Source organism: Rhinolophus ferrumequinum, chromosome 14 (genome assembly GCF_004115265.2).
Source record: "Rhinolophus ferrumequinum isolate MPI-CBG mRhiFer1 chromosome 14, mRhiFer1_v1.p, whole genome shotgun sequence".
Lineage (NCBI taxonomy): Eukaryota > Metazoa > Chordata > Mammalia > Chiroptera > Rhinolophidae > Rhinolophus > Rhinolophus ferrumequinum.
In genome coordinates, this window is record NC_046297.1 from 30,631,902 (window position 1) to 30,649,690 (window position 17,789).

At 40.0% G+C, this 17,789-nt stretch overlaps 1 protein-coding gene across 3 annotated transcripts in view; it reads right to left on the minus strand.

Moving 5' to 3' along the window:
• The window catches only part of SPIDR (scaffold protein involved in DNA repair), a 539,429-nt gene that overhangs the window by 29,100 nt on the left and 492,540 nt on the right, over positions 1 to 17,789 (minus strand). For all 3 annotated transcript variants that reach the window (XM_033125816.1, XM_033125814.1, XM_033125815.1), the window contains 5 exons: positions 14,057 to 14,144; positions 12,502 to 12,645; positions 12,353 to 12,412; positions 6,249 to 6,459; positions 5,360 to 5,509 (listed from right to left, as the gene is read on the minus strand). In XM_033125816.1, coding sequence (XP_032981707.1) covers positions 5,360 to 5,509; positions 6,249 to 6,459; positions 12,353 to 12,412; positions 12,502 to 12,645; positions 14,057 to 14,144 — 653 coding nt within the window. The remainder of the gene's footprint in view (positions 1 to 5,359; positions 5,510 to 6,248; positions 6,460 to 12,352; positions 12,413 to 12,501; positions 12,646 to 14,056; positions 14,145 to 17,789) is intronic.

The following is a 17,789-nucleotide window of genomic DNA, read 5'->3' on the forward strand; positions in this document are numbered from 1 at the left end:
CCATGCGAATGTTTTCCATTAAGGCTGATGACAGCAGCCCCTGTCCCCAGGACATCCCTCACTTTAGGGAAGGATACATTTAGTAAAATCCACAAAGAATTGGAGGTAGGATATCATTTCCAGTACACAGCCTATGTACAGGATCCTAGGCAGCTCTCCTTCATATGCTTAGGTGCTTACAAGGCTGAAAAATTGTTATCCCTGGGCCATTTAAGTTTGTCTCATGCTACGCTACTAAAAATAGAGTTTTGTGATAGATCAAATTGCCTATTGTTTTCTTAACAAATATTTAGTCCTCATCCTCTACATGAAGGTTCTGTTTGGAGTGAAGTGAACGCTGAGCCTCATCAGTGTTCCGGCAGCTGCCACCAGGCATGGTCCAGTGTGCAATGACATGCAAGGCTGTAACTGTCCACCTAGAATAAAACTCTTTCAGTATTCCAATAACTAAGCCCAGGCACACCTTCGTGAGAGAGGCTAAAGGGAATGATGTATGAAATGCAAACAATGGGTCTCAGTAGTACTGTTTAAGTGCAAACCAGCAGCCTCTCCTGATGGTGCTTTCTACCTGATGACCAAGACGCTTGAGACTAAGGAGTCAGCTGTGCCATCTGGAGAGTGAGAATAGGGGAGGATAGGAAATTTTTGAGTGTGCCATGTTGTCAAGCCAGAAAGCTGAGGGCTTTCTGTCCCCACAACTCAGAGTACTTGGCAGCTGGAGAAGCCCAGGTGTTCCCTCAAAGGCAGTGCTGGCAAAAGAGTCAAATTTTCGTTTGTGAGTTCCCCTTTTCGAGGTTCCATGAAGATCCTCTACTAATGGTGGCCCTTTCTAGAGAGGTTACAATGGACTAGTGGAGTTCTCTCACCTTGGTTATATTTTCCTGAAATTGCCCTTTGGCCATCTTGTTTGGACTCAGAATGCCTAAACCTCTTTAGTTTCAGTTCTGTTTGGATGTGGTTACTTTCTGTAGATGCCTTTCCTCAAGCATGGAGGTGTTACACATTCTTCCTAATTTTACTTTTACACCATTTTCTATTTATGATGATGGTCAATATGAAAACTATATAAAAACAATAGAAATATACCCCAAAGAATAGAAAATATATGTCCAGTCAGAAGACTTACATAAATATTCACCGTTAATAATATATCAAAAAAATGGATATTGACTGATGAATGGATAAACAAAATGTGGTATGTCCATGTGATGGAATATTCAACCATAAAAAGAATGGTGTACTGATTGAAAAATGCCACAATGTAGATGAATCTTGAAAATGTTCTGCTCAGTGAAAGCAGCCAGAAACAGAAGAACTCATATTACATGATTCCATTCACATGAAATGTCCAGAATAGGCAAATCCATAGAGACAGAAAGCAGATTTAGTAGTTGTCATAGACTAGGCCGAGTGGGGAGTGACTGCTAATGGACACAGGGTTTCCTTTTGGGGTGATGAAAATATTCTGGAACTAGTTAGTGGGGATAGTTGCACAACTGTGTAAATATACTACAAATCACTGAGTTGTATACTTTAAAAGAATGAATTTCATGATATGTGAGTTATATCTCAATAAAGCTGTTATTAAAAACTAGAATGCCACTTTGTTTTCAAAGCCATTAAGATGTCAAAGACAGAATACAAAATAGGAAGTGGTTGCACGACATTGTGAATGGACTAAATGCCACCTAATTGCTCACTTTAAAATGGTTAATTTTATGTTTTGTAAATCCCACCTCTAAATTATTTTTTTAAAATATGAAGTTCTGCAGAAACTAGAAAAATCAGGTCTTCTCTCCCCACAAATATCTACACATTTTCCTCTTTTGGCATCTCTGTAGTACTCACTGGCTATAGTTAAGAACGGGTTAGGTACCAAACTCTCCTTTGAAAGCTAGCTCTTCAGGTACATACCGTGTTTCCCTGAAAATAAGACCTAGCCGGACCATCAGTTCTAATGCATTTTTTGGAGCAAAAATTAATTTAAGACCCGGTATTATTTTAATATAAGACCGAGTCTTTCATAATATGATATGATATGATATGATACATGATATAATATAATACCGGGTCTTATATTAATTTTTGCTCCAAAAGATGCATTAGAGCTAATGGTCGGGGTAGGTTTTATTTTCGGGGAAACATGGTATTTTCTCATAAAACGGTCCTATAGCTGTGGTGATTCTCACAATTAGCAGGCTCCCGTACAGCCTAAGTGGTGTGGAGCATGGCAGTGACTTTCATATGTGGATCACAGAACACCACTGGGGTGCTGTTTCCTCATTGTTTTCTCTCCTCTGAGCCCTTGAACAAATCTGGGCTGAGAAAGGTGAGGGGGATGGGAGGAGAACAGGTAGCAACCAACTAGGAGAATGAAGGTGGAAGGGAAGTCTCTATGGTAGCAGGCTGTGGGCAAGCTCTTGAGGACCATGCACAGTGCATCAACTCTGGGCACGGGGCAGCTGGGCTCAGAGAAGTGGCCACACACAGTCTGGATGTTCTGCCTCCATAGACTCTTGGTCTGAGCACTTCATCTTCCTTCCAACAACCAATCCCTGCTTTGCACCATAACCTATCTATGATACTTAAAGAATTGCTTCATTTAAGACAAAAATCTGATCATGTAGGCTCCTTAGCATGGACGGGGAAAGCAGAACAAGACAGAACCAGCCCTGTCCCATGATGGCCCTACATTTCCTCCAGCACATGAAGCTTTTACAACTGCTCTGGGCACCTTTATGGTTTTCTCATAGGCCCTCCCACCTGTTCTGAAGGCCTTTACCAACTCTGCCTGAAAATCCTGATTGTCCCAAGGCTACCCACCCACTGCTGTCACTGGCTCTAGCCCTCTAGCCTTCAGCCAGCTATCCCTATCTGTGGCACTGGAAGCATCGAGATGTTTATCTTTTCCACTAACATTAGTGGAGTGCTTCAAACCCCAAAAGAGTCATGTACATTATCTTATTTAATCCTCAACAATGCTTGATACTATTATTCCTATTTTACAGATGAGAAAATGGAGGCCCAGATGACAGGTGACTTAAGAGTCTGCTTTCTTCATGACTGCCAGGCTATACTGCTCTCACTTCTTCGCTTCAAATCACAACCTTATGGTTTGGTACTAACCTTAAAAGGAGATGCACAGAAGGAAAAAATCCAAATGACCTCAACACAATAAACAAATGCTAAATCTCACAAGTACACAGTGGAATGTGAATTAAAGCAACAATAGGATCACAGTTTTTGCTGTTCATAAAAATCATAAAAGATTCAGAAATCTAGTGGTGGGCAAGGGTGGAGGAAACAAGTCCTCTTAGACGTTACTTTTGGAAGTGTAAATTTTTACACGTTTTGGAAATTAATTTAGTAATATCTTTTAATATTAAGGATACAAAAACCAATAGCATTTCATCAAAAAGGTTGAACATAGCAATTCCATTCCTGGATACATACCCAAAATTTGAAAACAGGTGTTCAAACAACTGGTCCACAAATATTCCTAGCAGCATTAGCAAAAAAGTAGAAACAACCCAATATCCATCAACTGACGAATGAATAAACAAATTAGGGTACATCCATAAAATGAAACATTCAGCCATAAAAAAAATATGAAGTGCTGATACATGCTACATCATGAATGACTTTGAAAGCATTATGCTAAGTGAAAGAAGCCAATCACGAAAGACCATATAATGTATGATTTCATGTATGTGAAATATCCATAAAAGGCAAATCTATAGAGACAGAAAGTAGATCAGTGCTTTCGTAAGACCACGGTGTAGAGGGGTAAGGAAGGGGAGAGCATAGTGGGGAGTGACTGACAATGGTCATGGGGTTGAGTTTTTGAATGATGACAATGTTGTAGAATTAGATTGTAGTGATGGTTGCACAACTCTGTGAGTATACCAAAACATTTTAAATGAATGAACTGTAGCATAAATTATATCTCAATAAAGTTGGTTAAAAAAATACATAAGCACTATGACCCTGAAATCCTCCTGCAGAGAAATCAATAGGGACTGATACAAGGAAAGATGTTTTTTCAACCTTGCTTATAATTGCAAAACAGAGGAACACCTTGGATGTCCATTACTGGAGGGACAGTTTATTCATATGAGGGAATATTATGTGACTATTAATATCTTGAGTTAGATCTCTCTCTACTACCTGGATGGTCATCTCTGCTAAGAGAATTGAGAAAAGCAGTGACAGAATAACCATCCCGTTTTGCAAAGTCATAGAAGTTCCCATTGAAGGGGCAGACATGTGTCCTCCTGTGCTTAGGGTGTAACATGGTGGGTGCATGGTGGTAGATTATTACCTTCCTTTTTATTCATATTTCACTAGTTCGAATGGATGCGTATTATTTTTATCACTAAAAGATTTATAAAGTTAAAAAATAAAGTATTAATGCTATTTTCAGCTCTAGACCCTATATCCAACCAGCTATTGAAATATCTCCCTCTCAAACTCTCTTCGACAGAACTAAGGTTGTCCCCTCAAAGCTGGTCTCTTCCACCATGTCTCACTTCATTGAACAGCACTACCATTACCTGTTCATCTAAGCCAGAATCTTAGAGGTCGTCATGTATATTCTCACCCTACGTGTATGCCTTGCTCCCTCTTACCAAATTCATTACCCAACCTGTCAAACGCCCTCTTACCTAAGTCTACTCCTGGATTTACTTGTCAACCTCCCTTTTCTCACTCCTTTAGACTGGTGCTCTCCCTCCCATTGGCTACTACCCAAGGCCCCAGCCCCCTCACTCTGCTCTGCAGAGACTGAAATTAGACTATGCTGTCTCCCTGTCAAGATGACAGAGCACACTCCTGACAATGCTGCCCACTCCACTGCATGAGCTGGCCCCTCCAGCCTCTTCTCAGGTCACTCTCTTCATCCAGATGACTTTCTTGCCTCTTTCCAAACTCTAGTGCTTACCTACTCTATCCTGTTAGCAGCCTTTGTGAGTCCTTTTTTTTCCCACCAGACATTCTTTCTGCCCCCACCCATTCACCTAATTAGCTGCCTCTTACCCTTCAGATCAGGCCCAAGGCTCCTGTCATTAGGGAGACTTCAGTGACCTCCCAGACAAATTGAGGTGCTGTTAATCAGCATCTGGAGTACTTTGAATGCTATAGTTCTATATGTGGCCTTGTGCGTAACTGACTGATGTCTTTCAATACAGACTATAAATCCCAGAGGCAAGCACCTCTTCTGATTTTGTTCCTTACATATCCAATGTCTGGAACATGTCAGGCATTCAACAAATACTTGTTGAATAAATAAGTAAATGAATATAAAATAAGTGTGCTATTTAAAAATATATAAATACCATTTTCAACAAGATTAACTACCCACCTTGAACATTGCAAATGGAGTTGACCTGAGTGACAGAATCCAGTTCATCAAGCGTCACAGGGCCAGGTAGCTCACAGGAGTGAGCACCAGAGGTCACATCCAGAATGGGCTTTGGAAGCAGGACAGTTCGTTCAACACAAACAATCTGACCTGCCAACAGAGACACTTCAGATTATTGAAGCACTGAAGACAAAAGCAATTTCTCCTGCCAGTAAACAGTATCCTTTGCCAGCCTCCTAGGAGTCATGTGGGCAAAGGGACATAGCTGTGGGGTCCATCTGTTGTGTCCAGAGACACACCCACTGTGTAGAAAGAAAGCCCCAAAGCCGCCAATGTGCTGAGTTGAAAAAAACTCATACATGCTAGATTAAAATTCAATTCAGAAAGGTGAATCTTGTGGTATACAAATTATGCCTCAATAAAATAAAACACACAACACATACCGCCCCCCCCACCCCCCGACACACACTCACAGAGCTGAGGCAGGATCCTAGTTTGATTCCTGGAAAAAAAGGACTGACTTATCTAAGTGTATATGTTTACAATTTGTAGCTTTTCTTTCTTTTAAAAAGTGATGTTTCAGGCAATGGCTTTAAGTTGTTTCTGTACCTTTGTGCTACAAAAAGACAGTCCTTGAGTAACTAATGAAATCTCTCACAGGGTGTGTCAACACTTTAAGGGGTTCTAGTTCTGTCCAGGTGGCCATGACAGGTTAGTGAAAGCCTGAGGCTGGTACCATGGGCTATTCCACTCCATATGCCAGTCTGCAGTGCATTTAGAGAAGGGGCTAGCAGTTTCAGAGCAAGACAGAGATATCTAGAAGCTACAATGCCATTTTATGGCATCTATCAGTTGCCACTGGATCAAAGCCGTCAAGAAGAAAGTATACCGCTGTCTCGGAGAGCATCTCTGAAGAAGAAGCTGTGAACGGCAGCCTTGGCTAGTACTTCCAAGACTTCTTGGCCCAGCACACATGAGGAGGTCACACAGACCGGCATGGTTTTTGGGAGGCCAGAGTTATTTTCATCTTGCATTTGTAGGGTGACATCAGTCACTGTCAGCCAAATCTGCCTTCGCTCCAGAAGAAGCAAACTGTTTAGCTACAAAACACAGTCAAGACTACTAACTTAATAGCTATTCCTATATCCAAAATTATTTTTTAAAAGCAATAATCTTATATGACTATTATTAATAGTAACATTATTAGATACCATTTCAACAAATATTTTAAAACATACAATAGACTTTGCACGTCTTGGTCACTAGGTCCCACTTACATGGCTGTGCCCTGTGAGTTCCAACCTTGCATCTGTTTAAAGGGCTCCTTTTCTGCGATACAATCTGACCTCCCCTGGCACTACTGTACTTGTCCTCTAACCTACTCAAAACGAATTCATTGTTCTTTGCTTCCTAGTCCCATGTTTGTACACCTACAATACTAATTACCAAATTGTTTTATACAAGGTCAATTAAGTTCACAAACTTGTTACAACGATGTTGCTAACCTTCTTTTGGTATCAAAGGGATTGTTCATTATGAATTTGTACCAACTGGACAAACAGTTAACCAACTTTACTATATGCAAGTGCTGAAAAGGCTGCATGAAAAAGTTAGATGACTTGAACTTTTCACCAACAATTCATGGCTCTTGCATCATGACAATGCACCAGCTCACACGGCACTGTGAGGGAGTTTTTAGCTAGTAAAGAAATAACTGTATTGGAATACCCTCCCTACTCACCTGATCTGGCCCCCAATGACTTCTTTCTTTACTCGAAGATAAAGGAAATATTGAAAGGAAGATATTTTTTTGACATTCACGACATCAAGGGTAATACGACAACAGCTCTCATGGCCATTCCAGAAAAAGAGTTCCAAAATTGCTTTGAAGGGTGCACTAGGCGCTGGCATCGGTGCATAGCTTGCCAAGGAGAATACTTCGAAGGTGACCATAGTGATATTCAGCAATGAGGTATGGAGCACTTTTTACTACGATAAGTTTGCGAACTTAATTGTCTGACCTCATATTTAGTACATATACATTTTTCTCTCCTGCTAGATGTAAATTTCCTAAGGGTTAGGAAATGTTATAAACTGAATGTTTATAAGTCTTCCCTCCCCCAAATTCATATGTTGAAGTCCTAACCTGCAATGTAATGGTAATGGGAGGTGGGATCTTTGGGAGATAATTAGCCAACTTGAATCTGGGAAAATTTGAGCATCAAAATAAACAGTAACAAATTATAACTCACTGAATAAAAACTGAATCCACTCGTCCATACTGATATAAATAAGTGAATACATAGATAAATCAGGGAAATGAAAAGATCCTAGTTATAAACGATCCAAATGCCAACTATTTAATGTAAAAGGAATTAGAAAATTACCATTTGGCCACTATCAGAGTAATAATTCAGGCAAGAATCATATGAATGTTAAAAACGAGTAGGTAAAAGTTTGATAATAGGATATTTATATAGTCTCAATGTACCTTCCAAAAAATATTTGTTAGTTATTAATTAATAATTGTGAAATACTATTAGTTAACTTCAGAGTGGAGAAACCTGAAAAATACAATCTTCATCAATTGATAAAATATCACAGCACTGGGATAAATCAACTTCTGTGCCTCCTGATATGAACATAGTATTTTTATGTGGTGTTCCTGGTGAAAACACATAACATAACCTGAATCTATTCATGATATAACATCAGGCAAATCTAAATGGAGGGACACTCACGTAGATAACTCGTCTGTCCTTCAAAAATGTCAAGGTCATAAAAGATAAGTAAAGATGAAGAAATGTTCCATTTGAAGGAGATGAAAGAGACATGACAACTAAGTGTAATATATGATCCTGTATTGGATTATAGAGTTATAAAGGATTTTTTGGGAACAAGTGGCAAAATCACATTTTAAAAAATGGTAGATAGAAAGGGCAAAGTTTTATGAGTATTTTCACAAGATTATCTGAAGTAGAGAGTTCTTCTGACAGTCTTTAAAGATTTTAGATATTCTTTATAAATACCCTGGAATTAACTACTGTCTCTTTTTCAATCTCTTTGTGAAACCAAAATGGTCTAATTTCCTTTGAAATTAACTATTAAATTATCTTTACCATTGGGTTATGAACAAAAAGTCAGTGACAATAACATCCTCTGTAAAAAGACAAATAACCAATTAATTCAAAGCAGTACTATCAATCTTACTGTTAAAATTTTATTAAAAGTAGATGTCTTCTACAGAAAAATACCCAATTAATTTCTGACAAAGTTGCAAAAACAATTAAATGGCGGAAGAATAGCCTATCAACAAATAGCACTGGATCAAGTGGACATGCACTGGGAAAAAAAATGGACCTTGACCTAAACCACACGCCTTACACAAAAATCAACTTGAAATGCATCATGGGTTCAACATAAAATTCTAAATCTTGTAGAAAAGAACATAAAAGATAAACTTTGAACATAGAACTGACTTGACTTGGCTCCATAAGAGGAAAAGTTGATAAATTTGACCACACAAAAATTAAAAACGTTTGCTCTGCAAAAACCTGTTGAAAGGATAAAAAGACAAATTACAGACCCTGAAATATATTTATAAATTATGTATCTGACAAAGGCTTTTTATATAGAATATATAAAGAACTTTAAAAATTCAACAGTAAACAAACGATCCAATCAGAAAATGGGTAAAAGACACACACAGACATTTCACTAAAGAGGATATACAGATGGCTAACAAGCACCTGAAAAGATGTTCAACATTATTCATTCTCTGGATGAATCTGTAGAGAATTATGTTAAATGAAAAAAGCCAATCTCAGAAGAAGCTGTTATGTGTTGAACTGTGACCTTCCAAAAAGATCTACTGAAGCATTAACTCCTGTACCTCAGAATGTTACCTTATTTGGAAACAGGATCTTTACAAATTTAACCAGTTAAGACATCATTACATTGGGCCCTAATCTAATATGGCTGATGTCCTTATAAAAAGGGGAAATTTGAACATGGAGGGAAGACCATATCATATGATAACACATAGGGTGAAGATGGCTATGTGGTTGGAGTGATGCATCTACAAGCCAAGGAAGGCCAAGGATTGCCAGTAAATACCACAAGCTGGAAGAGGAAAGAAAGAGAAATCCCCTAGAGCTGTCAGAGGAAGCATGGTCTTACTGACACCTTGATTTCAGATTTCTAGTTTCCAGAAGAGTGAGACAATAAATCTGTTTTTTCTAAATTTTTATTAAATTTATTGGGTGACATTGTTTAGTAAAATTATGTAAGTGCCAAGTGTACATTTCTATAATACATCACCTATATATTGCATTGTGTGGTCACCACCCAGAGTCAGTTCTCCTTCCATCACCATATATTTGACTCCCTTTACCCTCTTCTACCACCACCCTCCCCTCTTACCCTCTGGTAACCACTAAACTGTTGTCTGTGTCTATGAGTTTTTGTTTGTTTATCTTGCTTGTTTGTTGTTTTCAGTTTTATATCTCACATATGAGTGAAGTCATAAGCCATCTCATTTTTGGTGCTTTGCACAGCAGGCCTAGAAAACTAATACTGCATAGTTCTATTTATGTAACCATCGGAAAATAACATAATTAAAATGAGAACAGATTAGTAATTGCTAGGGGTCAGGGATGGGGAAGGCGATAAGGGGAACATGAAGGAGTCTGTGGTATGGTCAAGTATACTGATTGTGGTGGAGGTTATACATGGCTACACGTGACAAAATTACATAAAGGTACATATACCTGTAGACATCCACACACGTGCATGTATGTATGACTGCTGAGATCTGACACAACTCCATAGATTGTGCTGTTTCTTGGTTTTGATATTGCACTATGGTTACAGTGGGTATGGGATTTTGGCATGGAGGAGGGTGCATTTGCACCAGGGGTGACAATAAAAAATGTATACAAGTGGACACTTTGGTCAATGTTGCTGAAGCAGTAGTTCACTGTAATCAGAAGTGTCTGGACGCTGATGGTAACCACTTTGAGCACCTCTTATAATTGCAGAAGTCAAATGTGACTTGTATATTCATCTTTTGTTTTTGGTATATATTAAGTATTATAATTTTAATACAGTTTTCCTTTCTTAAAATGTGTATACAGTTTTTTGGCACCCTGTGTGTATTTCTTTCCAATTTGCTGTGAATCTATAATTACTATGAATCTAGGAATTTTGAATAATCAAAGTAAATGTTAAATACAAAAAAAATCTTTCACTTTCATGACTTAGTCATTAGTATAAAGGAAAGACAACTGACTCTTTTGATAACTCAGGTTCTTTCAGTTACTCCTGGTGCTATTCTAAAAGTCAACTGTCACTATAGAATGTGTAGGCTTAACCATGTAGTGAAACCAGGACTTAGCTTCTTTCAATTCCCTCCCTGAGCAAGTTGGTTTTTGGTGATTCTCTTTCCTACAAAAGCAGAATACAGGAGGTATAAAGAATTTTAGTGAATCGAGGAATCTGTTTGCTTGGGTTCTGAGTCCTTGACTATTTCTAAGTATCACTAATCCCTTGGAACACACATGCACTGACAGCTATGTTTGCAGGCAGGCTGTACCTGAGCTGATGGGAGCCTATTGTTTGGCAGAAAACTCGGGACAGGAGAGACCCATGTTCTCAGCCCCAAGGCAGCACTCCTTCACCAAGTAAGGCTGATGGCCTGCAGTTTGTCTCTTTCTGCCTTAGGGTTCCCCTCCATTGGGGTGGGAAGCTGAAATCTGGCTATGGTACGAGCATTTGACACCCGCTTTCTTTACTTTCCGCCTCTGGTCTCAACTGCAAAGCTGTGGGCATATTAGGCTCTGTGGGCAGGAGCATATGGCATAGTAGCCATGAGATTGCTGTTCATGCCCCTGAGGACAGCATTTTATCTGCAGGGTAAATGGCATCTGCACAGTGAACCACTACTTGATGTCACATCCCCACGACCTGGAATGCACTTCAGAATAACAGTTATGTACCAGGTGTCAGGTGTGTCTTAACACACTGAGTGTCCTGCAGATGATGGGCAGCCTTCAGTTTGCCTCAGACTTGGGAAGTAAGAGACACATCAGGTGCCTAGATCTTGCCCTTACTGGGGGCCTATCCCCTACCTGTTGAGACAGATGCTGGGATGGCTCACAAGGACCACTGTTGAGTGACTAATGTTGACCACTCTGTTATTCCTTAGGAGAGGCATGAATTCGCTGTCAAATGACCAAAAGGTGAACAGAGGAAAGGAAAACAAGGACTGAACAAATGGGATGTTCTATATACCTCTCATGTGACTGAGACATGGATGTTCCTCTCTAAGTTAATGTCCAGCAGAGGCTTCTTGCAGAGCTTATATCATATGTTGAACTTGCCAAGAACATATCTTGCCCTTGTCCACTTTTAGCTGATCTATGGAGTGGCAAGGAAGCAAACAACAAGCTCCTCTAGCCCATGGCCTCACAGGAACCACAGGGTTTCCTTCAACGGTTGAAGGATCCCAGAACTGTTGAAGAGTTAGTTCTGAGAAGTGGCTGAGCTCAATCCTGAGGTTCCTACATTTACCCCACAAATGAGGCTTCAGCTTCTCTTTCCTCTCTACAACCTGCATATGCGTCAGACAGGAACTATCATTACTGAACTGAGAATCTTTTGGGACAAGGTTATGCTTCGGTTGTTCTATACCCTAGTAGTTAACACAGTGGCTGGCAGTCCACACTTGCTCAAGGATGGATTTATTACCTCTTTAGCACAAAGCATGCATAACTGGATATTAAAAATGCTTTTCTAATGTGGTACTCCATTAATTTCTAAGAGGGATGATCCTTTAATTAATTTTATAACATCTTATTTATTATGACATCTATTATGAGCGAGCAAGAGAGAGAGAGAGAGACAGAGAGAGAGAGAGAGAGAGAGAGAGAGACAGAGAGAGAGAGAGAGAGAGAGAGAGAGAGAGAGAGAGAGAGATAGAGAGAGAGAGATTACCTGTGGTCTTTGATAAATCACTCTGGCATAGAAACTGCAACGGGTACCAATATCATCAGTCTGGAAAGGGATTGAAAAAGATTGATAACATCACACAAAGTACACAAATACAGAAAAATGGAAGGCCTTGTTAGAAACAAAGATGTTACCTGGAGAATTTCTCTTAAGAAGCGGGGAATTGGAGGCTGATAAAGCTTAGAAATGGGGTTTTCTTCAATTATATTAATTTGTCCCAGATTTGGATGAGCAGTAAGGATGTAACAGAATCCAGGAGGAGGCAGCTGAGTTTTTACCTATTTGAAATGAAAGAAAAGGTAGAAAGTGAATGTAGTGTTAAAAAACTCAAATATAAAATATACTCTTTAATATATGAGTAGGCGTATACTATCTGTGGAAAGCTTATAAGAAATACTGGTGTAAGAAATAGATTATGTTGTTTATCTCTGGGACCAAGTATAAAAGCTTGTATTTTTAAGTTTATTACCAATTCAAGATTTCATTCTAGAAATTTATTCTTCAGAGCACACTGAAAATACCATTTAGAAACTTCTTCCTCTTACATAATCTTGAAATAGGCATTTTTGACAACAATTTTGCTGATCTAGCATAGTAGTCATAGTCTTATTTAACATTCTGCTAAGAAGTCAGCTACTACACGAACCAGACAACTCCCAGTTTTCCGCTTTGGGAACTATGGCCCAAAGCAGCACTGGCCAGCCTAGTGGATAAGGCTCCAGATGGAGAAGAGGGGACATATTTTAACCAGTTAATTTTACTACTTGTGAGCAACTACCATAAATAATTTGATGAGGCAGGAAAATGAAAATTTCTGGCTACACTGGTAGCTGTACAAATATCCATGGATTTTATGTATTAGGTTATGTGAGTTTCTGCTCTAACTGGTAACTCAGTGTTGGTTCTACTAGTGACTGAAAGGTAGTGGGTAAAACATCTTGATCAATATGAGACTAAGACCCTAACTGTTGACCTTGGAGATTGTAGTTTAAAACCACCATCATAAATTAACCTCAAGAAGAATATACTGTAGCACATCAGGGAAAGCAACCAGAGCTTGGGCTCTGGAACGAGATGAGTGGGTCTGTGTCATTCAGGGTGGCCTGCGGGGTCTCTGGTCCCGCTTCCCAGATAAGAACGCAGGACGTGGTGAGGCCAAAAAGGAACACCCATGGAGCCATAGATAGGGGGTTCATACCGCTATAGTCTCACTGGTGGCTGGGCTGGAGACACAGGAAGCAGAAGCCACACGATCCGCAACCTGCCATCCACTTCTCTGCCAACCAACCAACCCCTTGATAACTGCACTCTGCCGTGCTAACTGCAATCCGCGCTTGCCAGCCACCATCTTCTTGCTAGCCCCCATTTTCTGCTAGCGTAGCCACAGCAATTATATTCGTGGCCAATGGCTCACTGGTTACAGCTGATGGCCAACTAGCCACAGCTGATGGCCATCCAATCACAGTTGATGGCCATTTACTACCTGAGCCAGCATCTTTCCACGTGAGGCCGAGAGCCTGGAAACTGCACTCTTGGCTCTGTCCCCACAGTCTGAATCCCTGTCCTGGCTCATATTTACTGGACCTGGGTTTCTTGGGGATGTGGATTGTGTAGGTGGCGTTTGTCTTGGCACCTGGCACAGACCAGGTGGCAACCAGGGCGGGGGGGCTCTTCAGATGCTGGGCTTACCTCTTCACAGGCCTCGCTGTAGCCAGGTGCTTTCAGAGGCATCACTGGAGGCCACATGGTATCAATCAAACTGAAAAGCCCTGCTGCCCTGGAGAAAGGAAAGATGCTATCAAGAGTATTCAGCATCAAACATAACTTATTAAGCACCTGTCAATGAGCTGGTCATATATAGATCTACTTAACAGACAACATCCCTAATGCCAAGGAGTCACCATTCAGGATAAGTGGCAAGTCAGATGGAAAAGACAGAGGCACACACACAAACAGACCTTTGAACCTAACTCTACAAGAACAGGAAGGAGATTGTTCATTCAGTTATAATACATATGTACAATGAAATATTATACAGCCATTAAAATGGTTATATAGAAAATATTTCAGGATGGAAAGATGCTTACTCATGAAAGACTTCCAGAACTACTTCAGAAAGTGGCAAGAATTATGGGATAAGTCTTGAAATGAGGGGGAGTATTTTGAGGGGGATTAATGGCAATGTGTCTTTTACTGTAATACATTTTTTTAAAATTTAAATATTCACTGTATTGTTTGATCACACTTTGTACATGTGTGTTCAAAATCACCCTAGAAAAGCAAGAAATCCTCTTTTCCAGGAAGGTATTAACTCTTGAAAATCCAGGTATAAGCATAATAATACTTGTTAATGATTACTTAGTACTTTTTTATGGGCCAAAGATTGTTTTAAGCATTTTATATGTATTAAATTTTATGATAACCTTATTTGTATAGATAAAAATCACAGCAAGTTAAATGACTCGCTCAAGGTTACACTTTCTAGCAACACAGAGTAGTTTAGACTCAGAGAGATAAAAAGAATTTCTTCAGAGGCTTTATATAGCCACCATACACCCTCCACTGCCCACAGACAGCTGGCTCCCTTTACTGTAGTGTCACCGCCTTCCTTACAAAACATCCATGTCATGCACACACCACGCCATGGGAGAGCACAGATGTTCTAGGGGCTACTACCAGGAACGAAAGGCTGAAGCCAATTCCAGATCAAACCACCCCACCAGAACCTGGTGATATTTTAAAACTTTCTCACAACAGGTATCACCTGGGTCAAAGTTACTTTTTATTTGCTATAGCATGGGGCATCACAGCATTCTTGGAGATCCTGAAAGAACGGTAGTAAGAGTCACCGGGAGAGCTGTGCTGGAGAGCGTCTGGGCACATTCTCACTGACAGAGCTCCTTGGTCTGTCCTGGGAGGGTGATGCTGAAAAGGCTGGTGTGTGGTGGGGGACGGGGTGGAATGGATGTGTGCAGACATGCTGCAGGACACTAGGCTCATCCCCAAGGTGCTTTTCATCTAGGCATAGGGGAGGCTACGGTTGAATGGGTGTCTGGAAATTAAAAAAAAAAAAAAGTGAAACTAGAGAATCAAAGAAATCATAGAAAGAAAAATGTGAAAGTAACTAAACAAGAGAGAACAGTCAGCAGCAATAGGATTGGTTATTAATGTTACAGGTGATAGGTGACAGAAAACTGGAACAGTATATCCCCTCTCTTTAGAGAAAGGCAAGAGTGTAAGTCACGTTGCACAGTTCATTTTCTAAGCATGACTACTTTTATTTGGAACAGGTGAAAATGCTCAAAGAGAAAAACGAAATGTTAAACTATCACTACCCATGTCATAGACCCAAAATGAATGTATAAAAAAAAGATTCACAACTTCCCTTTCCCAGGCTTTTCTCTTCTGTGGGATTGTCAAGTATCTTTGGGATTAGATATGTGCTTTCATCATTTAATAGGCTGTTTACCCATGAGGATTCCCTGTTGCTGGGGTAAGACATCAGAGGCTCACATCACTGACCTGGGTGTCCAAGCAGGGCCCAACAGCCTATCTTGTGTCAGAATCCACTTGGAACCATGAGTCTTGCATATGTGTTATCATATCCCTGCAGGGCCACAGGCTATGTCTGGGGGTGGAAGGGTCTTTACTGTCAGTCTGATGTGGTTCCTGCCTACCTAGAAACCCATCTCATCCTCTCTTCCCAGGGCCTGTTGCCATCTGAAATCAGCTTGCTTGGTTACTGTTGCTTGTATTCTCACAAGAATGCCAGCCTTTTGAGAGCAAGCTTTGTGTGGCTGTTCTCTGTGGAATCCTTAGCATACAGGTGAAGGTTTGCCACAAAAGAGGTACTTAACCCTTGGATAAAGGAGTGAAGGTACATGGGTCTGGGCAGGCTGTGCTAACAGGGCCACCTAACTCCTCTCTCAGTCTCACTTTGCACTGCACAGTACGCAGTGAAGTCGCACACAACACTGGCACCTGTCACACAGCAAGTTAACCCTCAATGCTTCCATTTGAGAATTTTTCATAAGTCTTTATTTTTCTTTGGAGGAACCCATGGCTTTTAACAAGTTTTCTTTTGCCTAATCTCACTTGTTCACTTAATTAATCTAGAATCAGATTCTATGCGAGTTGGAAAAACAGTTTAGATTTAACTTAAGAGGAAACATAAGTGTCTTCTAGAAGGTAGTTTATGTCACCTTGTATCTTTTTATGTCACCTCATACAACCAAAATACAGCTTTGAATTGATCAAACTTTTGCCTTGATATCGAAATGCATTTCCTTCAAAGAGGTTTGGTCTACAAGAGTAAACATTACCAAATGGCCCAGGAGATTATTAACAAATTGGTAGGAGGCATGGAAACCTTGAGAACCTAACAAGATTAGATAATCAATGGTTAAAATGTATCATTATGCTGGTGAGACGGTAAATGCGGCAGTAACGTTGGAAAAGTTTGGCAGTGATCCAGCAATCCCACTCAAGGGAACTGAAAACTTATGTTCATGCAAAAATTGCATATGATATCTGACAATTAAGTTTGTGGACCCATCCCAGAAAAAAGTGCTCCATACTTCATTGCTGAATATCACTATGGTCACCTTCAAAGAACTCCCCTTGGGAAGATACACACCGATGCCAGTGCCTAGTCCACCCTTCAAAGCAGTTTTGGAACTCCTTCTAGAATGGTCATCAGAACTGTTGTCATATCACCCTTGATATCCTGAATGTCATCCGAATGTCTTCCTTTCAATATTTCCTTTATCTTCAGTTAAAGAAAGAAGTCATTGGTGGCCAGATCAAGTGAGTAGGGAGGGTTTTGCAATACAGTTATTTGTTTACTGGCTAAAGACTACCTCACAGACAGTGCCATGTGAGCTGGTGCATTGTCATGATGCAAGAGCCATGAATTGTTGGTGAAAAGTTCAGGTTGTTTTCATCTAACTTTTTCATGCATCCTTTTCAGCACTTGCAAATAGTAAACTTGATTAACAGTTTGTCCAGTGGTACAAATTCATTACAAATAATCTCTCTGAAACCAAAAACGGTTAGCAACATAGTTTTGACTCTTGATTTGGACTGACGGAACTTTTTTGGTCGTGGAGAATCAGTTGACTTACACTGTGCACTTTGACACTTTGTTTCAGGGTCATATTCGTACACCCATGCTTCATCACCAGTGATAACACGGCATCACTGTGATAACAAAACATCATCTTGCCTCTCCAAAAGCTCTTGGCAAACTTCGACTCTCCTTTACTTTTGTTCATCGCTGAGCTCCTTCGGGACCATTTTTTTTCAGACACCTTTCTCATACTAAGAGTTTCAGTTAAGATTTTCCTGTTTTTCTATCGATGTTTACTTAGTCTGCTGTGCTTCTCACAATCAGCTGACATTTTGATGCACAATTTGACGAATT